Here is a 17558-nt window from a genome sequence, read left to right on the forward strand (position 1 = left end):
ACACTGGGCACCAGAGCCTGTGTCTAAAGAGGTGGGGCTTGCAGTAGAGAGAGGATGGCAGGCTCCGAGGAGCTCTGGTGGGGAGGGGAGGAAGAGAGAGATCTGGGAGCGGGAGGGGGTCCTCTCTGGGGTTCCTTGATCTTGAGTTGGAGGAGCCAAGTGACAGAGAGGCAGCAGACGGCCCACCTCCCTTCCCCGCTCCGCGTGCACTGACTGGCCTCCAGCAGGTGATTCTCTCTGCCCGAGGCCGGTGATGCCAGCGAGAAAATGACATGTGGTAATTCTCTTGACAGCACACCCTTTATTCCTTTCCCGACTCGCCTCCCGGCTCCTCCGCCAGTGGTTCCTGGGATCCCTGCCAAATAAACGTGCACTTGAACCCTTGTCAAGGGTCTGTTTCGTAGGACCTTAAGACAGAAGCCACTCCCAAGTCACCCCACCCCAGGTTCTATACAAAGTCAACTCTGCCCCTCGGGCCCTCGGGGGGAGCTTGTGTACCCCTGAACCCCAGCAGGGGGTTCGGCCTGCCTAAGTCGGAGGCCTGTGGAAGAGCCTGTCCCAACAGCTCTTTCCATGATGGGACTCCAGGGTCTGGGAGCCAGTCCCACGCTCGAGTGGTCCAGCTCTGCCCGCCACGCTCACTTTTCTGAACGTGTGAGAGTCGGGTCTTCCCGGAGCTTCCTTGGGCCCAGGAGTAGGCGTGGGTTCTCGTCCTCTGAGCTCAGGGAGGCCGAACTCAGTCATGTCCTGGTCATCCCGGGTGCCCCAGCTCCATCTAGCAGCCCCCCCCACAACCCCTCCGACCCCAGAGTCTGATGTGATTGACGGGAACTCCTGGCTAGAGGGACGCAGGGGGACTTGTGTGGGGTGAGTCCTCCAGAGACGTCAGTGAGCCTGTCCCCTCAGAGGAGAAGCTGCCCCCGGCAGCGTGGGGGCCCCGACTCTGCCTGGGGAGCCGCTGCCAGGAGAAGAGGGTGGTGAGAAAACCCTCAGGGGCAGGATCCAGGGGCCCGTGGGGGCTTTTGCCTCCATCAGCCTCGAGAGCCTGGCCAGCTTCCTGGGGCGGAGGGGCCGCTTGGACATTTCTGTTCTGCCCCCGTCTGGGGGCCCAAGGAGGCCAATAGGATTTGGCCGAACGATCCAGGCCTGGTGAGTCCGGGAGGGGCAGGCCCCGTCCTCCCTCGGGAGTGACTTCTCCATTCGGCCCCTGGCGCTTGGCAGCCGCCTCTCGGACTTCCAGGCGTGCTGGGAGGACAGGGGGACCCGTCGGGCAGGGACAGCGGGCCAGTGCCTTCTTTAGGAGGGTCTGGATCTCCTCGTGTCTTTCCCGGGCCTCCTCCCACAGGTCCTGGCCCAGGCCCTCCTGGCTCAGTGAGGCCACCTGCAGCCCCATGGCCGTGAGCTTCTCGGCCGGGAACTCGGACGCCAGGCGCTGCAGGTAGCGGTGGAGGCGACGCTGGTCCCCAGGGCTGGCTCTCTGGGCCTTGCCCAGCCTGAGCTGTGTCATCAGGTCCTGGCAGTCCATGTGGAACCAGGTCACCTGGGAGACAAGAAGAGAGGGAGGTGGGGGCACCACAAGGACGGGGACGTGCCTCTCCAAGCAGAGGGGAAGCTTGAAGAATAAGTGTTACTAGACTGGGTTAATACTAAATGTCCAGTCAATATTAGGGTCCCCCTCAGGTGACACTGATGTTCTCCACCGACCATGATGACAATATTCCCCCTCTGTTAGCCCTGAGAAACAGAGCCAGCACCTGGGATCTTCAGGCCCAGTGTCACAGACCTAGAAGCCACCCTCTCTGGGGCTCAGTTTCTCCTCTGTAAAGTGGAGATTATGACAGATCATCATGAAAATTTAAAAAAAAAATTTTTGTTTTTTTTTTTGGAGGGGGAGCATATGGAGTTCTGGGCCAGGGACCAGATCTGAGCTGCAGTTGCGACCTAAGCCGCGGCAGTGCTGAATCCTTAACCCACTGTGCCAGGCGCGGGATCGAACCTGCATCCCAGCGCTCCCAAAATGCCACCTGCCCTGTTGTGCCACAGTGGGAATGCCAATCACAAAAATCTGAGAGCTGAACATGCGCATTCTCAATTGAATGAACCCCTGATAAGTGGTGCTGAGGGAGGAGTCCGGCTAATGTTTACTGAGCACCAACTGTTTGCCAGGCTCTATGCCTCTCGTGTATGATCACACTGAACCAGAAGCCCATTTTACAGAGGAGGCAACTGAGGCTCAGAGAAGGGAAATCACTGCCCCGTCACGCTGCAAGTCGGGGAAGAGCTGGGATTGGAACTCAGCTCTGTCCAGCCTTCAAGACAGTACCTTCCCAGCGGCTCCTTGCCCGGATGAAGCTGGCCCAGGCAGGGCCATGGCCTTGCAGTCACACAGCGAGACTGTCAGCCAGCTCAGGCCTGGAGGCCTCCTCACTCGGGCCAGGCCTCCGTCCCATTTTAGGGTTCTGCCTGTCCTCACGTCACCCACAAAATGTCTGCAGGCTGCAAAGAAGCCAACACGTTCCCAGCAGCTTGTGAAAAACACAATCTTTCTCTCCATTAATTTAGAAGCCGACAGCGAGCTGTTAGGCGGTAGGGACTGTAGAACCATTTTCTCCAAGGAAACCATCTTTCCACGGATTAAGGGAACTTGTCTTTAGATAAATGGCTTCATATTCGCGGAAGCACACGCAGCTCATGGCTGGGAAAGGGCTCCATAAATCTCCGTTAGCGGCACAATCGTGTTATTATTATTTAGTGCCAAAGCTGTCGCACGCCCGCTCTCCACCTGGGGCTGAGCCCAGCCCCAAGCCGTCCTATCTGTCTGTCTGTCTGTCTGTCTGTCTGGGACCAGCTACTCCGGGCCAAGCTGGACAGAGAAGGGGATGAATCTTGCTCCACCCTTTGTTGTGTGGAGTAAAATTCAGGGCCAGAGGGGAGAAGGGGCCTGCCTAGGTGGAACAGGGAGAGATGGCCCAGGTGGGACTTGAGGGCAAGGCCACCCGCTCCTGTCCTGTGAGGCCTGCAGCAGACTCCACCCTCCCGCAGTCACCCCAGCCTTCCGTCCCCCTCCAAACTCTCACTCCTCCCACTGAGATAGAACCAGGACCCAGTCAGACCCCGTCCTCTGCCTCGGGGTGCCCAGCTCTGAAGTGACAGATAAGGGACAGGCGAGCAGGGGCTGAAGCAACAGATTGCAAATCACCATGAAGTGATCAGGACAGGGGATGAGCGAGAAGGAGAGGCAGGCGCTGGGTGGCCAGGAAGGGCCTCTGTGAGGTGGGGACATGTGACCTGAGTGCCACAAAAGGTAAGAAGGCAGCCTGTCCAGGGGAAGAGCTATCCAGGCTTAGGGAACAGCCTGTGCAAAGGCCTCAGAAGACCTAGAGTTGGTTTGGTTTCTCCAGGGACGTCCAATGGGACTAAAATTAGCAAACAAGGACAGAAGCTTCCAGATGCCCTTAACTCATGTGGCAATACTCCTCTTCCTCCTCCTAATGATAAGAATCCAATTGGTGTTAAAAGTAATAATCCCGAATTCGAGCTAAAGCCAAGGGGTTGTTTGCATTTAATTTAATTCTGTCACCACCCTGCAAGGCCAGCACTACAGCCAGAAGACCTGGGTCTGAATCTCAGTTATGCTGCCTCGCTGTGTGACTGTGGGTGAGTGACTTGACTTCTCTGTGTTTCCTGCCTCATAGGGTGGGTGTGACAATAAAACGGTATGTGAAGGCCTTTTTTTTTTTTTTTTTTTTTTTTTTTTTGGCTGTGCCCACAGTATATGAAAGTTCCTGGGCCAAAGGATTGAACTCGTGCCATAAAAAACAACCTGAGCCACTGCAAGTGACAACACCAGATCCTTTTTCCTTTTTTTTCACAGTTGCACCTGTAGCATATGGAAGTTCCCAGGCTGGAGGTCAAATCAGAGCCACAGCTACAGACCCAGGCCACAGCCACAGCAACCCAGGATCCAAGCTGCATGTGTGACATAGGCCATAGCTTGCTGCCACGCTGGATCCTTAACCCACTGGGTGAGGCCAAGGATCGAACCCGCATCCTCACAGAGACACCACTGGGATCTTAACCCACGGAGCCACAACACTAACTCCCATACCATGCCAGGTCCTTAACCAGTTGTGCCACCAGGGAATCAAGCATTGGTTATTATCACCATTACTACCGATGAGGAGCTGAGGCCAGGGCAGTGAAGGTCGCATGGCCCAGGCAGGCATAGCCTTGACTCTGTCTCAGGTCCTGCTCTCTCTCTCTCTCTTTCTCTCTAACTTCTGAACAGCTGGGAGCGGGGGATCCCTTCACTGCCTCTGCCCACATCAGCCTCCCTTGTCTGCTGCCCAAGGGAGACAGAGCGTGGCCTGTCCTTCCAGTGTCCCCAGCATGAGTGGACCGGAGTCCCTCCCACTGCCCCAAAGCATCCTGTGTTCTCCATCCCCCGTGTGCCACCTGACAGCTGGGAGGCTGGAGTCAGGCTCTCCCCACACTCTGTCCTGAGTGCGAGGCGCCGCTCAGGGCGCTGGAGCCAGGCCAGAGCTGTGGATTCTTGTCTCACCTGGGTTACAGATCCCTTGGGCTGCTCCCTTCCCACCCCCAGGCCTCCATTTCCCCATCAGAAAAAGGAGGGATTTGGCTAAGTGCATTTAGGAAGGGTTGGGGCTCTTCCGTGAAATCCTGCTTGACCACCGGTCCTCTGGGGAACTTTGAACAAGCCACTTTCCTCTTCAAGCCTTAGTTTCTTCATCTGTAAAATGGGAACCATGGTGGCACCCCTCCCTCACACGGACAGGCTGAGAATTAAATTGAGCGAGGCTTGTGACGTGATTTTAGGAGGGTCTGGCGTGGAGTACACAGTCGATAACATGGGCTGCCCCATCGCCCTCATCTAATCCTTATCACCATCGTCATTGCACCTGCTCGGACCCGGGAACTGGCTGTCATCTCCCTCACTTTGCAGAAGAACATGGACACATCTGGATTCAAATTCCAGCTCTTCTTTTCTCTAGCTGTGTGGCCTTGGGCAAGGTGCTTCCCCTCTCTGAGCCTCAGTTTCCTCCTCTGTAAAATAGGGCTGATCAACTTTGCCTCGTGGAATTGAGATGACAGATGCAAAGCCGTGGCGTTGTTCTCCCCACCCACCCACCTCACCTCTGCCCATGCCCCCTCCCTCCTGGCCAAACTCTGGGTTCCTGGTGAGGACTGAGGCCTCTGTTCTGAGGATGCTCAGAGCAGCTTCTGGGCCCACCCTCAGCCAACTGTCCCTTCCTCCCCTGGCTGTCCCCTACACCCCCCCTCCGCCTCTGCACAGGGTAATGGAGGACACAGGAAAGAGTACCATCGCTTGCTGTGTGACCTGGGCTAAGTGATGGCCCTTCTCTGATCCTGTTTTCCCAATTCCACAATAGAGGGCTGGGACAAGATCAAGGTTTTTGTTTTTTGGATTTTTTTTTTTTTTACTTTTTAGGGCCATACTTACGGCATACGGAAGTTCCCAGGCTACAGGTCGACATGGGAGCTACAGTCACTAGCTTGTGACACGGCCACAGCAATGCTAGATCCTGGCTGCATTTACGACCTACGCTGCAACTTGCAGCCATGCCAGGTCCTTAACCCACTGGATGAAGCTAGGGATCGAACCTGCATCCTCATAGATACTAGTCAGGTTCTTAACCCGCTGAGCCACAATGGGAACTCCGCGATCAAGGTTCTTAGTCTGGTCTTGACCCTATGAGGTTGCCCACAGAAGTCTAGCTGTGGAGAGAAAGTCCATGGCTTTGACTGGATTCTCAGAAATCCCCAGGCTCCCTCCCCTAATCCCAACCTTTAAGAAATAGGTGATGTCTGAGGGCCTTTGCAAGCTGACGTCCGGAGTCACAGGGTGTAGAGAGACAAGCTGGGGCTGGGGATCAGTCAGATCTGGTTTAGGAGGGTAATAACCTCACATACCTCATGTCCCTTCTGGAAAACACAGGTAACGCTTTTACCCGCTCACAGGACCACGGGATGACTCATGCAAAGAGCCCAGTGCTGTGTCTAGGCTGCCCCCTGCCCCCACCCTACCTCCTGGGGGTTTGGCGGGGTGGGGGCAGTCTAGGCGGCTGGTCCACGAGGCTCACCTTCTTGCAGAAGCGGTGGAGGTGGAGCAGCGTCTCCAGGTCCGTGCGCTGCCTCTCGGCTGCCATGTAGAAGTGGGTCAGCTTAGCCTGGAAGGCCCGCTGGGTGAAGGCGAAGGCCGCCAGCTCCGGGAGCTCTGATCCTCTTGCCTCCCCGGCTCCTCTGGCTGCAGCTTCCAGCTGGGCCGCCTGCTTGGACAGCTCCAGGCCACGGCGGTACTGGGCCTGAGCGGGGAGCGGGGGTGTCTATGCAGCTCCAGCCTCAGCCTGGGCCTCCCCCAGAAGTCGGGAACCTCCCGCTGCCCCACTGCTGAGTTCTGAGACTTCCTGAGCCTCAGTTTCCCCATCTATAAAATGGGGATCCAGGGTTCACTTTGCCCAGTTGGGACTCTGCTTAGTGTCCCCTTCTTCTGGAAGAATTCCCAAGCCCCAAAGTGTGACTTAGAGGCGCCTCATCTGCATGCCCACGGTTCTCCCTTTCTGGCTGTTTCCTTGTTGCCTCTCTTCTCCTTGGCCCCCCAACATCACTGGCCTGCAAGGTCCCTGATAGCTGGAACAGAGGCTGAATCACCCTGCAGCCCAGAGCCCAGCTCATCAAGGTTGCAGATTCCCCGCCTCTCCTCACCGAGGCTGGTTCAGTAGGGCCAGCGTGGGACCCTGGAATCTATATTTTAGGAAACCCACCAGGGATTCTGAGATTGGTCTTCTTTGCACTTGGGAATCAGGGAAGGCTTCCTGGAGGAGACAGTATCTAGCTGCTCTCCTTATTATCTCGGGAAGCTTTCCTGCCCTTTCCCACCTCTGCACCTTTGCCCCAGCAGTGCCACCCGCTCTCCTGCCCTCTCCATCTGCTCCAGCCCTGCTCCTCAGTTTTAGGAACCCACCGCAGCCTGCAGGAAGAAGTCCTCAAACATGGCGTGGTTCTTCTCCACTGTCTCCAGGCTTCCGTCCTTGGGGGTCAGCACTTGCAGGTACTGGCTTCCCTCCTGCTCCATCCAGTTGCTGACCTGGACGTGAGGGGCTGCTGGGGAGATGTCCCTTGGCCAGCTCCCCACCTTCCTAGGAGGCTGAGGTCTTGTCCTCAGTCTCTCAGGGGCTGGGCCTGTGCCCATGGGCCTGAACTAAAACCATCCCAATTCCAGGGAGGAGAAGAGACAGCTCACGGGGCATGGGGTACACTGTCCTATTCTTAAATTATCCGGAGGGGAGAGGGCGCCCCACGTGCGCCACCTGAAGGCCAGAGCCCTGAGCACCATAGGCCCTGAGGGCAGACTCTCCAAATGAAGTCACAGGATGGCAAATGCTGTTAGCTTACTCTGTCCACTCAGGGCTGTCCAATCAGAAGAGGAGTGATGAGCTCCCCATCCCTGGGGGCATGCAACCAGCACTAGAGAAAAAGCTGCCTGCTGTAGAGGAAGGTGCATGGGCCTGTTCTGCACTCCCTGTGTGAACTGGGCAAGTCACTGCCCCTTTCTGGGCTTCAGTTCATTCAGCGGTAAAACGGGGTAGATGTGAGGATTCAGTGAGACTGAGGAGGTAAAACGGCTCTAGGCTTCATGAACACAAGTCCTCTTTGTATTCTGGGGTGTCCTTAATTTTTTTCATTTTTATTTTTTTGCTTTTTAGGGCCGCACCTGCAGCATATGGAGGTTTCCAGGCTAGGGGTCGAATCAGAGCTGTAGACACTGGTCTACACCACAGCCACAGCAATGCGGGATCCGAGCCGTGTCTGTGACCCACATCACAGCTCACAGCAACACTGGATCCTTAACCCACTCGGCGAGGCCAGGGATCGAACCTGCAATGTCATGGGTCCTAGTCAGGTTCGTTAACTGCTGAGCCACAAAGGGAACTCCTGGGGTGTCTTGAAGAGCATCAGTCACTTTATCCTCACAAAGCCCCATGGGGCAGGCATTAATATTATCCCCCATTTGACAGATGAGGAAACCGAGGCACTGAATGGCTACACAGCTTGTCTAGGGTCGCACCACTCGCTAGTAAGTGCAGGAGCTGGGACTGGAACCCAGGCCATCTGGCTCCAGGCGCACTGTCCTCCATGGCCCCAAGCATGAAGGAGAGGCTGATTTGAGGCACCAGTATTTGGACAAAGTGGTGCCAGGTGTGGGCTCCAGGGACACACCCCCAGGTGTACGACTACGGGCAGGTGATGTCACGTCTCCTAGTCAGTTTCCTCATCGATGGGTAGGAGGAACCCTGGCATCTTCCCCATGTCCCTTGTAAGGGATGAGGTTATAAAATGGTGGGGGCCCAGGGCTTGGCACAAAGTTGGTGTTTAATAAAGGCAGCTTCCAGAGTTATGTCTTCACCCATTATGCGTGTGCGTCAGGTATTCCAAGATGCCCACCTGGTGTCCTTTGTACCAGAGCAAAGCGCGTGGCTGGGGCAGGGACAGGGGGGGCAGAACCCCGGCCCACCCCCGCCCCCACCCCAGTCCCTGGGCAGCCTCCTCTCACCTGGTGGATGGCGGCTTCCAGGCGGCCCAGGCGGACACGGAGCCCCAGCCTCCTCAGGAGGTGGTTGGATGCGGTGACGAGGACATGCAGCTGCTCGTCCACGAGGCTGTACAGGGCAGTGGCTTCAGCCAGATGGCTCCTGGGGAGCCGAGGAAGGTGAGAGAAAATGCAATAGGCTGGTCCCCCTGCCCTCCCCTGCCCACCAACACACCTGCCCCACACAGGCCCGCCTCCCTGACTCCCACCCACTCTGTGGTCCTGGCCTGGGCATTCCAGCTGCTGACTTGCTGTGTGACCTTGGACAGGTCCCCACACCTCTCTGGGCCTCAGCCTTGGCCCTCTGTGGGACTGGGAGGACCAGAGGACACAGCGGGAAACCAAATGACCCTCCCTTTGCCTAGGAGTGTATGAATCGAGCTGGAAAGTTCCAGGTTCAAATCCCAGCCCTACTACTTTCTAGTAATAGGACTTTGTGCAAATTTCTCCCCCTTTCAGTGTCTCCATTTTTTTTTCAGCTATAAAAAGTGGGAATAACAAGACCCACTTCACAGAGTGGTTGTGAGAATTAAATGCTCTAACCAACCCCTTGGCTTTCAACCCTGGCTGCATAGTAGAACCTGTTCTGGGAGCTTAAAACATCTCAGTGCCCAGGCTCCTTCCCCATCCGGGCCAACCGAGTCTGGCTCAGAGCACCGCCTGGACATCAGCGTAATCCCACCATCGCACACTCAAAACACTGAACCCAGTGCTCGGGCCACGGTGCTGTTGGCGCTTGTTATTTCTATTGCAATGATGGTGAGTGGTGGTAACACACTTCTCCACTCTGGCCTCCATTTTACAGATGAGAAAACTGAGGTCCAGAAAGAGGAACTGACTCTCGTGCATGGCAGTCTGAGTTGGACCCCAGTCTATGGCCTTTTCTGAATATCGTTTTAAAAAATGGTCAAGGAGTTCCCATCGTGGCTCAGTAGTTAATGAATCCGACTAGGAACCATGAGGTTGTGGGTTCCATCCCCAGCCTCGCTCAGTGGGTTAAGGATCCTGTGTTGCCGTGAGCTGTGGTGTAGATCGCATACGCAGCTTGGATCCCATGTTGCTGTGGCTCTGGCGTAGGCCGGCAGCTGTAGCTCTCATTCGACCCCTAGCCTGGGAACCTCCATATGCCACGGGAGTGGCTCTAGAAAAGGCAAAAAGACAAAAAACAAACCAAAAAAACAAACCAACAACAACAAAATGGTCAAAGCCAGCAAGATATAAATGATGGGGCACAGATGGGATTTCATGTGAAACTTGGGTGAAGGGAGGAATCTCAGGGCCTTCCGACACCCCTCAAATCCCACCCATTTTCCTCTGCCCTAGAAGGAAAAAGAAAAAGAAGCGATAAGGGAGCCCATTTTCCTGGAGGAAGGCTTGCTCTGAGCCTTCTCATCTGTCTGCAGCTTCCCATGGGTCACTGCCCTTCCAGGGAAGGGGCGAGCGCCCAGGGTATGTGAATGGGATGGAAAATGCCAGTCTGTCTGGCAAAGGGAGGGAGGGAGGGGTGGACAGGCAGGGGCTGCAGAACAAACATGCAGTGGCTCACATGGGACCACAGCGCCCCCTGGTGGAGATGCTAATGGCCAGCGGTCTCGAGGGGCCTATGGTGGACCAGAGGGGCTTGGGGGCCCAGCCTGTGAGACAGGGGCAAGCTGGGAAGACAATGCCAGCCCCACCCAGAGCTGCAGAGAGACGAATCCACACCCAGCATCAGGGCCCACCACTGCCCAGCACTCACATCCGCATGAATCTGTCTGTGGGTGCAGTGCTGAGCCCTGGACCAGGCTGCCTGGGTTCAAAACCCTGACCCCAACATGTCCCAGCTGTGACCCTGGGCAAGTGACTTAACCTCTCTCACAGCCTCAGGCTCCTCCCATACAAAACAAGGATAATACTAAGATCCACTTTGTGGGTGGAAATTAAACAAGTTAATATTCATAAAGCCCTTAGAACAATGCTGTGTTCATACTAAGCTATTTAGGGTTGGTTAAATAAACAAAATGTTCTTGGAAGCTTGTGCAAACTTTGTAGTTGCGTTCCTTCTAATAGAGATAAAATATTTATAATTACTGGCTGATTTAATTACCGATTCCCCCACCCCTATATTTAAGAAAATTGGTACTTTCTAGGAATAAGTATTGTTTGCTTTGTAGTCCTGAGACCCTGACACACCACGAGGCTGTGTCCCCACACCAGGGAAGGCAAGGCGACGCAGGGATTAGTGCTCAGATAGCCTGGCTCTTACTTCCTTTCGCTCAGCCTCAGTATCCACCTGCCAAATAGGAGGATGTGAGTCTCACATGGTCTTGTGAAGAATAAAAGAGATGGATCCTCGAAAGCATTCAGCACAGTGTCAGGGTCAGAGAGACTGCCTGGTCCATGAGGGGGTTCAAAAAACGGCAGGAACGGTCCTCGATGCCCATCCTGACTATGTCCAGGGCTAGGAGGGGTAGCAGAGAAGGGACAGGAAACTTGCCAAGATGGGGTCCTATGACTGAGCCTCAGTCTAGGATGTGGGCCCTGCAAATACCCCACCCTGGGCATCCCCGGGGCATGCCCTATGTGTCCCCTCAGAGAGTGGCCTCAGCTCCGACCCCCTGCCAGGGAAACAGGACAGGGTGGAGGAGGAAAAGCCTGGTGTCCATACCTGACATCTGGGTTGAAGTTGAGCCTGCTGCCCTCCTGCTGCAGCTGGGCCAGGGTGGTTCCGCCTTCGCGCTGGAGGCTCAGCAGGCCTGGGTCCCTCAGCACGGCCTCCATCAGCTCCTTGGACTTGCTCAGACACCTGGCGGCCTCCTGTCAGGGTAGGGAGGTGGCCTGAGACCCAATCCCCACTCTCTCTCGACAACCATCCAGGGCTCCCCACACCCTGATCACGCCTGACTCCCCTAGTCTGACATTCAAGGTCCCTCGAAAGTGTGTCTTTTCTATCTTTAAAACAGCTCCTGAAGCTGAGCTTCCTGTCATTGCCATGGCAACCTCACAGTTCCAAGTGCCATCATGTCTTGCTGGGACACCCATCCCAGCCTCTTCACTCATCTCCCCACAGCACTCTGGCTCCCCCTGCAGTCTGTTCTCTGAATGGCAACCAGAAGGATGTCAAAGCACCAATCTGATCATCCCGCAGCTACTGCTTAGAACACTTCAGTGGCTTCTCTGCTTGTTTAGAATTAAATCTCAACCCCACTCCTCCCTGATACAGCCCCATGGATCCAGAAGATCCTCCAGTTCTCTCCTTCCCCTCCCCCACTCTGTTCCACACTGGCCTCCTTGTTCTTCCTGAACATACCAAGCTCAGTCCTCTTCCCGTTCCCATGGTAGCCTTCGTCTCAACCTTCAAGGCTCAACTTCAATACCATCTCTTCAGGGAGGCCCTCCTTCCCCTTTATGCTCAATCTTACGTTCAGAGCATTCAGCACCACTTGTAATATGTCCACTTTTTTTTTTTTTCTTTTTGCCATTTCTTGAGCCGCTCCCGCGGCATATGGAGGTTCCCAGGCTAGGGGTCAAATCAGAGCTGTAGTCACCAGCCTACACCAGAGCCACAGCAACGAGGGATCCGAGCTGTGTCTGCGACCTACACCACAGTTCAAGGCAACGCTGGATCCTTAACCCACTGAGCAAGGCCAGGGATCTAACCCCAACCTCATGGTTCCTAGTCAGATTCGTTAACCACTGAGCCACGACGGGAACTCCGACATGTCCATTTTTCATCTGCTTTTTATTTTTTTTACTTTTTTGTCTTTTTAGGGCCGTACCTGCAGCGTATGGAGGTTTCCAGGCTAGGGGTCAAATCAGAGCTGCAGCTGCTATGCCACAGCCACAGCCACACCAGATCCAAGCCATGTCTGTGACCTACACCACAGCTCATGGCAATGCCGGATCCTTAACCCACTAAGTGAGGCCAGGGATCAAAACCTGCGTCCTCATGGATGCTAGTCAGATTCGTTTCCACTAAGCCACAATGGGAACACCTTCATCTACTTTATTTTTTTTCTTTTTTTAGGGCTGCACCTGCAGTTCCCAGGATAGGGTTCCAATGAGAGCTACAGCTACTGGCCTCCGCCAGAGCCACAGCAACATCACATCTGAGCTGCATCTGCAACCTACACCACAGCTCATGGCAACACCAGATCCTTAACCCACTGAGCAAGGCCAGGGATTGAACCCGGGACCTCATGGTTCCTTGTCTGATTCGTTTCCTCTGCGCCACGACGGGAACTCCTCATCTACTTTTTAAATGATGACCTCTACTACTACACCATAAAGCCCCATGAGGACAGGGACAAATCGACTTGCTCCAGGATGGGTCTCCAGGGCATGACACCTAATGATGATGGTCCGATAAATATCAGTTAAATGAATGAATGAAAACAGGGCCCCTTCACTGAGCCCTTGGGCCACAGAACCCAGGGTGATGTGTGGCTTTCCCACCTCACGCTCCTGGCTCACCTGCACCCCTCCAGGGGGGTCACCCTTCTCCAACTCCTTGATGGACGCCTTTAGCAAGGAGGAGGCCCTCCAGAGATCAGCAAGGAAAGGATCCAGCTTCTGCAGGAGAAAAGGCCAGAGTGGGGGTGTCAGCCTGGGCCAGTGAAGATGCTGCCTCTCCCACCCGCCAGGAGGACACCAGGGGACATTAGGCAGTGGTTCTCGCGTGTCAGCTGTATCAGAATCATCACCTGGAGCGCTGCTTAAGATCCAGGCTGCCGAGCCCTGCTCCTGAGTTTCTGGTTTAGTTTCTCTGGTGGGGCCTGGGAATGTGCCTTTCTTTCTTTCTTTTTCTTTCTTTCTTTTCCTTTTTAGGAGTGCACCTGAAGCATATGGAGGTTCCCAGGCTAGGGGTCTAATAGGAGCTACAGCTGCCAGCCTACGATACAGCCACAGCAATGTCAGATCCAAGCCGTGTCTGTGACCTACACCACAGCTCATGGCAATGCCAGATCCTTAACCCACTGAGTTAGACCAGGGATCGAACCCGCATCTTCACCAGTCAGGTTCTTATTCCACTGATCCACAATGGGAATTCCAGAATGTGCATTTCTAACAGGTTCCCAGGTGATGCTGATGCTGCTGGTCCAGGGACCACAGTTTGAGAACCACTCATGCTGAGAAGGAGAGAGAACAAGAAAGAAGACAGGCCTGACCCCCTCCCAGGCCAGTGTGGCTACCCTGGGGGAGGGGAAGGGAGGAGGGATGACAGGGCAGGGGGAGGAGGACATGCTCTGCTGGGTCCCACTTCAGCCCAGCTCTATCTCTTACTAGCTGTGAGGCCTTGGGTAAGTTACTTAACCTCTCTGTGCCTCCACATCCTCTTCTGTAAAATGGGATCACAGTAGTTCCTGCCTTAGAGGCTCGTGAGAGTTCAAAAGTGGACTGATTTGTGCCAGGCCCTTAGAATGGCATCCACGGTCATCCTCATTATCAGTTGTATGTGTTGGGTCTAGAGATAAGATTTCATTTAAAGGGAAGGTCTTAAAGCAAAAATAAAGTTCAAAAGTCACTGGATTAACTGGAGCTTCTGGAGAGGGGAAATGGGGGCGTGAGGGACAAGCAGGGAAAAGAGATTTTTCTGAACATTCTTTCATACCATTTCAATTTTTTTTTTTTTTTTTTGTCGTTTTTAGGGCCATACCTGCAGCACATGGAAGTTTCTAGGCTAGGGTTCACACTGGAGCTGCAGCTACCAGCCTACGCCACAGCCCCAGCAACACCAGATTCGAGCCGTGTCTGTGACCTACTCACGGATAATAGTCAGGTTCATTACCGCTGAGCCACAACAGGAACACCACCATTTGAATTTTGAGCATATAGTCTCTTCACAAATAGATACAATCTTAAAAGGAAAAGCACTAGGGCCAGAAGCAAATAAGCAAAGCGCCACATCCGAATACAGACCAGTGGTTCTCAGTGGGGGATGGTTTCTCTCCCTCCCCCCCACTTCCCTAGGGGACACTTGGCAATGTCTAGGGACATTTTTGGTTGTCATAGTGTGTAGGATGTTATTGTCAGAGTGGGCAGGGGCCAGGGATGGTGCTAATCATGTGACAGTGCACAAACAGAGCCCCTCAAAAGAATTCTCTGGCCCCAACTGTGAACAGGGCTGAGGTTGATCTGCCCTGGGTCCAGGTTTAAGCCCTGTAAGTTCCTGTGTGCAGTTGTGGAAGTTGCACCCATCCTGTGCGTCCTCAAGGGTTCAACTGGGCACGAGATGCCCCTTCGAAGGGATGGGGTGAGAGGAATTGAGGTCACACGTGAAAGGAGCCCAGCCCTGGCAGTTTCCTTCCTTCCTCCTCCCTCTTACAGGAAGGGGCACATCTGCCTTCCCCATCAGACCCCAGCTCCTCGAGTTGAATTGAATTGCAGTTAATATTAACAGAGCTCGGAGTTCCCATCGTGGCTCAGTGGTTAACGAATCTGACTAGGAACCATGAGGTTGCGGGTTCGATCCCTGGCCTTGCTCAGTGGGTTAAGGATCCAACGTTGCTGTGAGCTGTGGTGTAGGTTGCAGACGTGGCTCGGATCCTGAGTGGCTGTGGCTCTGATGTAGGCTTGTGGCTACAGTTTCGATTAGACTCCTAGCCTGGGAACCTCCATATGCCACGGGAGTGGCCCTAGAAAAGGCAAAAAGACCAAAAAAAAAAAAAAATTAACAGAGCTCTTAGTGTGTGCCAGACACTCGTCTAAGCTCTTCACCCGCATTAACTCAATCCTCACATCTGCCCCATGAGGAGGTGCTATTACTATGCCCCATTCTGTCATTGACGAAAAGGGCTCAGAGAAGGTATATCACTTATCCAAGGTCACACAGCAGAGCTGGGGTTGGAACCCAGGCCATCTGCTCCAGAGCCCGAGCTTTTAATCACTCCACTCTGCACCCTCAGTATAAATTTTGGTTGAATGACTGGTTTTGAACTTGATAAGCTCAGTGGATCCATGGGGCAGGACAGTGGAGGGAGAAAGAGAAGGGGCGAGGGTGTGGGCTGAAGGCTGTGTGGTTAGACACCTGGAAGAATTGCACCCACTCGCTGGGGCAGTAGGGGAAGGGGCCTTCCAGGGCCGTGGGCAGCTGGCTGGGGTCCACGTGGTGGCTGAGGGCCTTCAGTGAGGGCAGCACCTCTACCTGCAGACAAAAGAAGCAAGTTAAAAGGACCAGGGAACCCAAGGTAGAGACAGACTTTGAGAAGGTCCTGCCCAGATGCATGCCCCAGCATCACTCAACTCCCACGGGGAACGCTGGCCCTGGCTTTAGGTGTTGCTTTCTGGGCTAAGGATCTTCTCTGGAAGCTCTGACAAATCAAAATTGAGACCTGGACCCTGGGTAAGGAGTGGCAAATAAACAGCATTCGTACTGCCACTCCTACTCTGTGCCCAAGGCAGACATCGTCAATCAATCACGGCACGCCCTCCCTCTGAGCTGGGCTCTTTCTCGACATGGTTGTCCAGGCCATCACACAAATCTATTAAGCTGGCCTTTGCCATGAAACTTCTTTTTAATCCTTGTACTATTCTCTAAGGACCCATCAAGGTACTATCTCCTTGGTTTGAGAAAGGTCACCAAATCCTAACAGTATCCCCTGAAACGTGGAAGAGAGGCTAGGCAGTGAGGCTTCTCCCAGGCAGGGAAGCTTCTCTCAGGCAGGGAAGCTTGAGGCTTATGCTACGAACAGTTCCAGATACCCAAGCTTGGGATGGGGAGGATTCTGTGGGCTTCTACAGCTCATTTTGCATCCCTGGTACTTAAAATGTGGTCCACCTAGGAGCATGCTAGACATGCAGATTCTCAGGCCCTGTCCAGAGCCACTTAAGCAGAACCTGCACGTTGACAGTATCCCCCAGAGATTCATTGCACCTCTAAGCTTGAAGAGTATATCTCTAGCTCACAATCTGCCTCTTCACCAACCAAGAGGTAGAAGGAGACCTTTAAAATCACTTCCTAAAACAGGACAGGGGGCGGGGTGCCCATGCTCGTGACTGTGGCACGTGGCCCTGACTCAAGAGAGCTCCAGCCTCTTTCTTGTGAAGTCCCGAATCAAGTCAGCATCTGCACTGGCGATGCTGAGACAAACTAGGGAGAAAGACACAGGGAGATCCAGGTGGCGGCATGCAGAAAGGGCGCCTCTGCCTCCAGCTTGCTGTGGGGCCTTGGGCCTCAGTTTCCCCAGCTGAGAAGAAGCGGGGAGGGGTTGCCTACATGAAGCTTTCAATCAGGTTTCAGGCCACGTGCCACTCTCAGTCACGTGGGAGGGCCTGGCAGGAGCTGCCAGGGTTGCCAGGGAGAAATAATTCTGGGACTGATTTGGGACTGGCTGCCTCACGGGCAGGGCTGGAGAGTTGCAGCATCTAATTGACCAACACCCCATTATTCCAGGGCCTCTCCTAGCTCGTGAATTCTACCATCCCCCCCACCCGGCTCAGTTCAAAGCCAGCTCCTCTCCGCCTCAGTGGATGCTGCCCTCCCCCTCACCTGGATGCCAGGTAACGCCTCCAGCTGGAGAGCAGCCTCCTTCTCCCCCAGGAAGAGCAAAGCACCGATGGAGGTTGGGATGAGAGCCTGTCAGAGGGAACAATTTCAGAGCCGACGTGCCTAGGAATTGGCAAGCATGGGCAATCTTGCTGGAGGAACCAGGGGCCTTGGCTGAGCCTCCCTGATACGTCGTGGGCAAGGGGGCCACGGGGACAGGGGTGGGGGGTCCCCAAGGGCTGAGACCCGTACATGATCTGGAGAGCTGGGATCCTTATTTGGAGGATGAGTCCAATGACCCACTGGGAGTCACAGGAAGAAGTCACAGCAGCTCCAAGCTGGGCCGTAAACTCCCTAGCTGCCCCGCCCCTGCTGGGTCTCAGCTTCCCCATCGTAACGGGAGAAGGAGGAGGAAGAGAAGGGGGAGGTCAGACCCTGAGGTGAGCATGGGCCAAACTCCCATTT

General features: G+C 54.6%; 1 protein-coding gene across 27 annotated transcripts in view; it reads right to left on the reverse strand.

The window, feature by feature from the left end:
- Nucleotides 1-281: 281 nt before the first annotated feature.
- KIAA1755 overlaps nucleotides 282-17558 on the reverse strand; it is a 45833-nt gene continuing 28556 nt past the window's right edge. For 9 of the 27 annotated variants that reach the window (XM_085003290.1, XM_085003288.1, XM_021077677.2 and 6 more), the window contains 8 exons: nucleotides 17097-17183; nucleotides 15636-15752; nucleotides 13082-13180; nucleotides 11277-11425; nucleotides 8594-8732; nucleotides 7004-7126; nucleotides 6123-6344; nucleotides 282-1540 (listed from right to left, as the gene is read on the reverse strand). In XM_085003290.1, the coding sequence (XP_084859416.1) occupies nucleotides 839-1540; nucleotides 6123-6344; nucleotides 7004-7126; nucleotides 8594-8732; nucleotides 11277-11425; nucleotides 13082-13180; nucleotides 15636-15752; nucleotides 17097-17183 (1638 nt within the window). In that variant the 3' untranslated portion in view covers nucleotides 282-838. Of the gene's footprint in view, nucleotides 1541-6122; nucleotides 6345-7003; nucleotides 8518-8566; nucleotides 8733-10751; nucleotides 11426-13081; nucleotides 13181-13922; nucleotides 14073-15635; nucleotides 15753-17096; nucleotides 17184-17558 lie in introns of those variants that run through there. The other 18 variants (XM_085003291.1, XM_085003289.1, XM_085003287.1 and 15 more) reach the window with 13 other exon arrangements.

The sequence above is a fragment of the Sus scrofa genome, chromosome 17, assembly GCF_054392235.1.
Source record: "Sus scrofa isolate SSC_HxYL_T2T_F1_AM1 chromosome 17, Sscrofa_HxYL_maternal_Yorkshire_Landrace_v2.0, whole genome shotgun sequence".
In the NCBI taxonomy this organism is placed as follows: Eukaryota; Metazoa; Chordata; class Mammalia; order Artiodactyla; family Suidae; genus Sus; species Sus scrofa.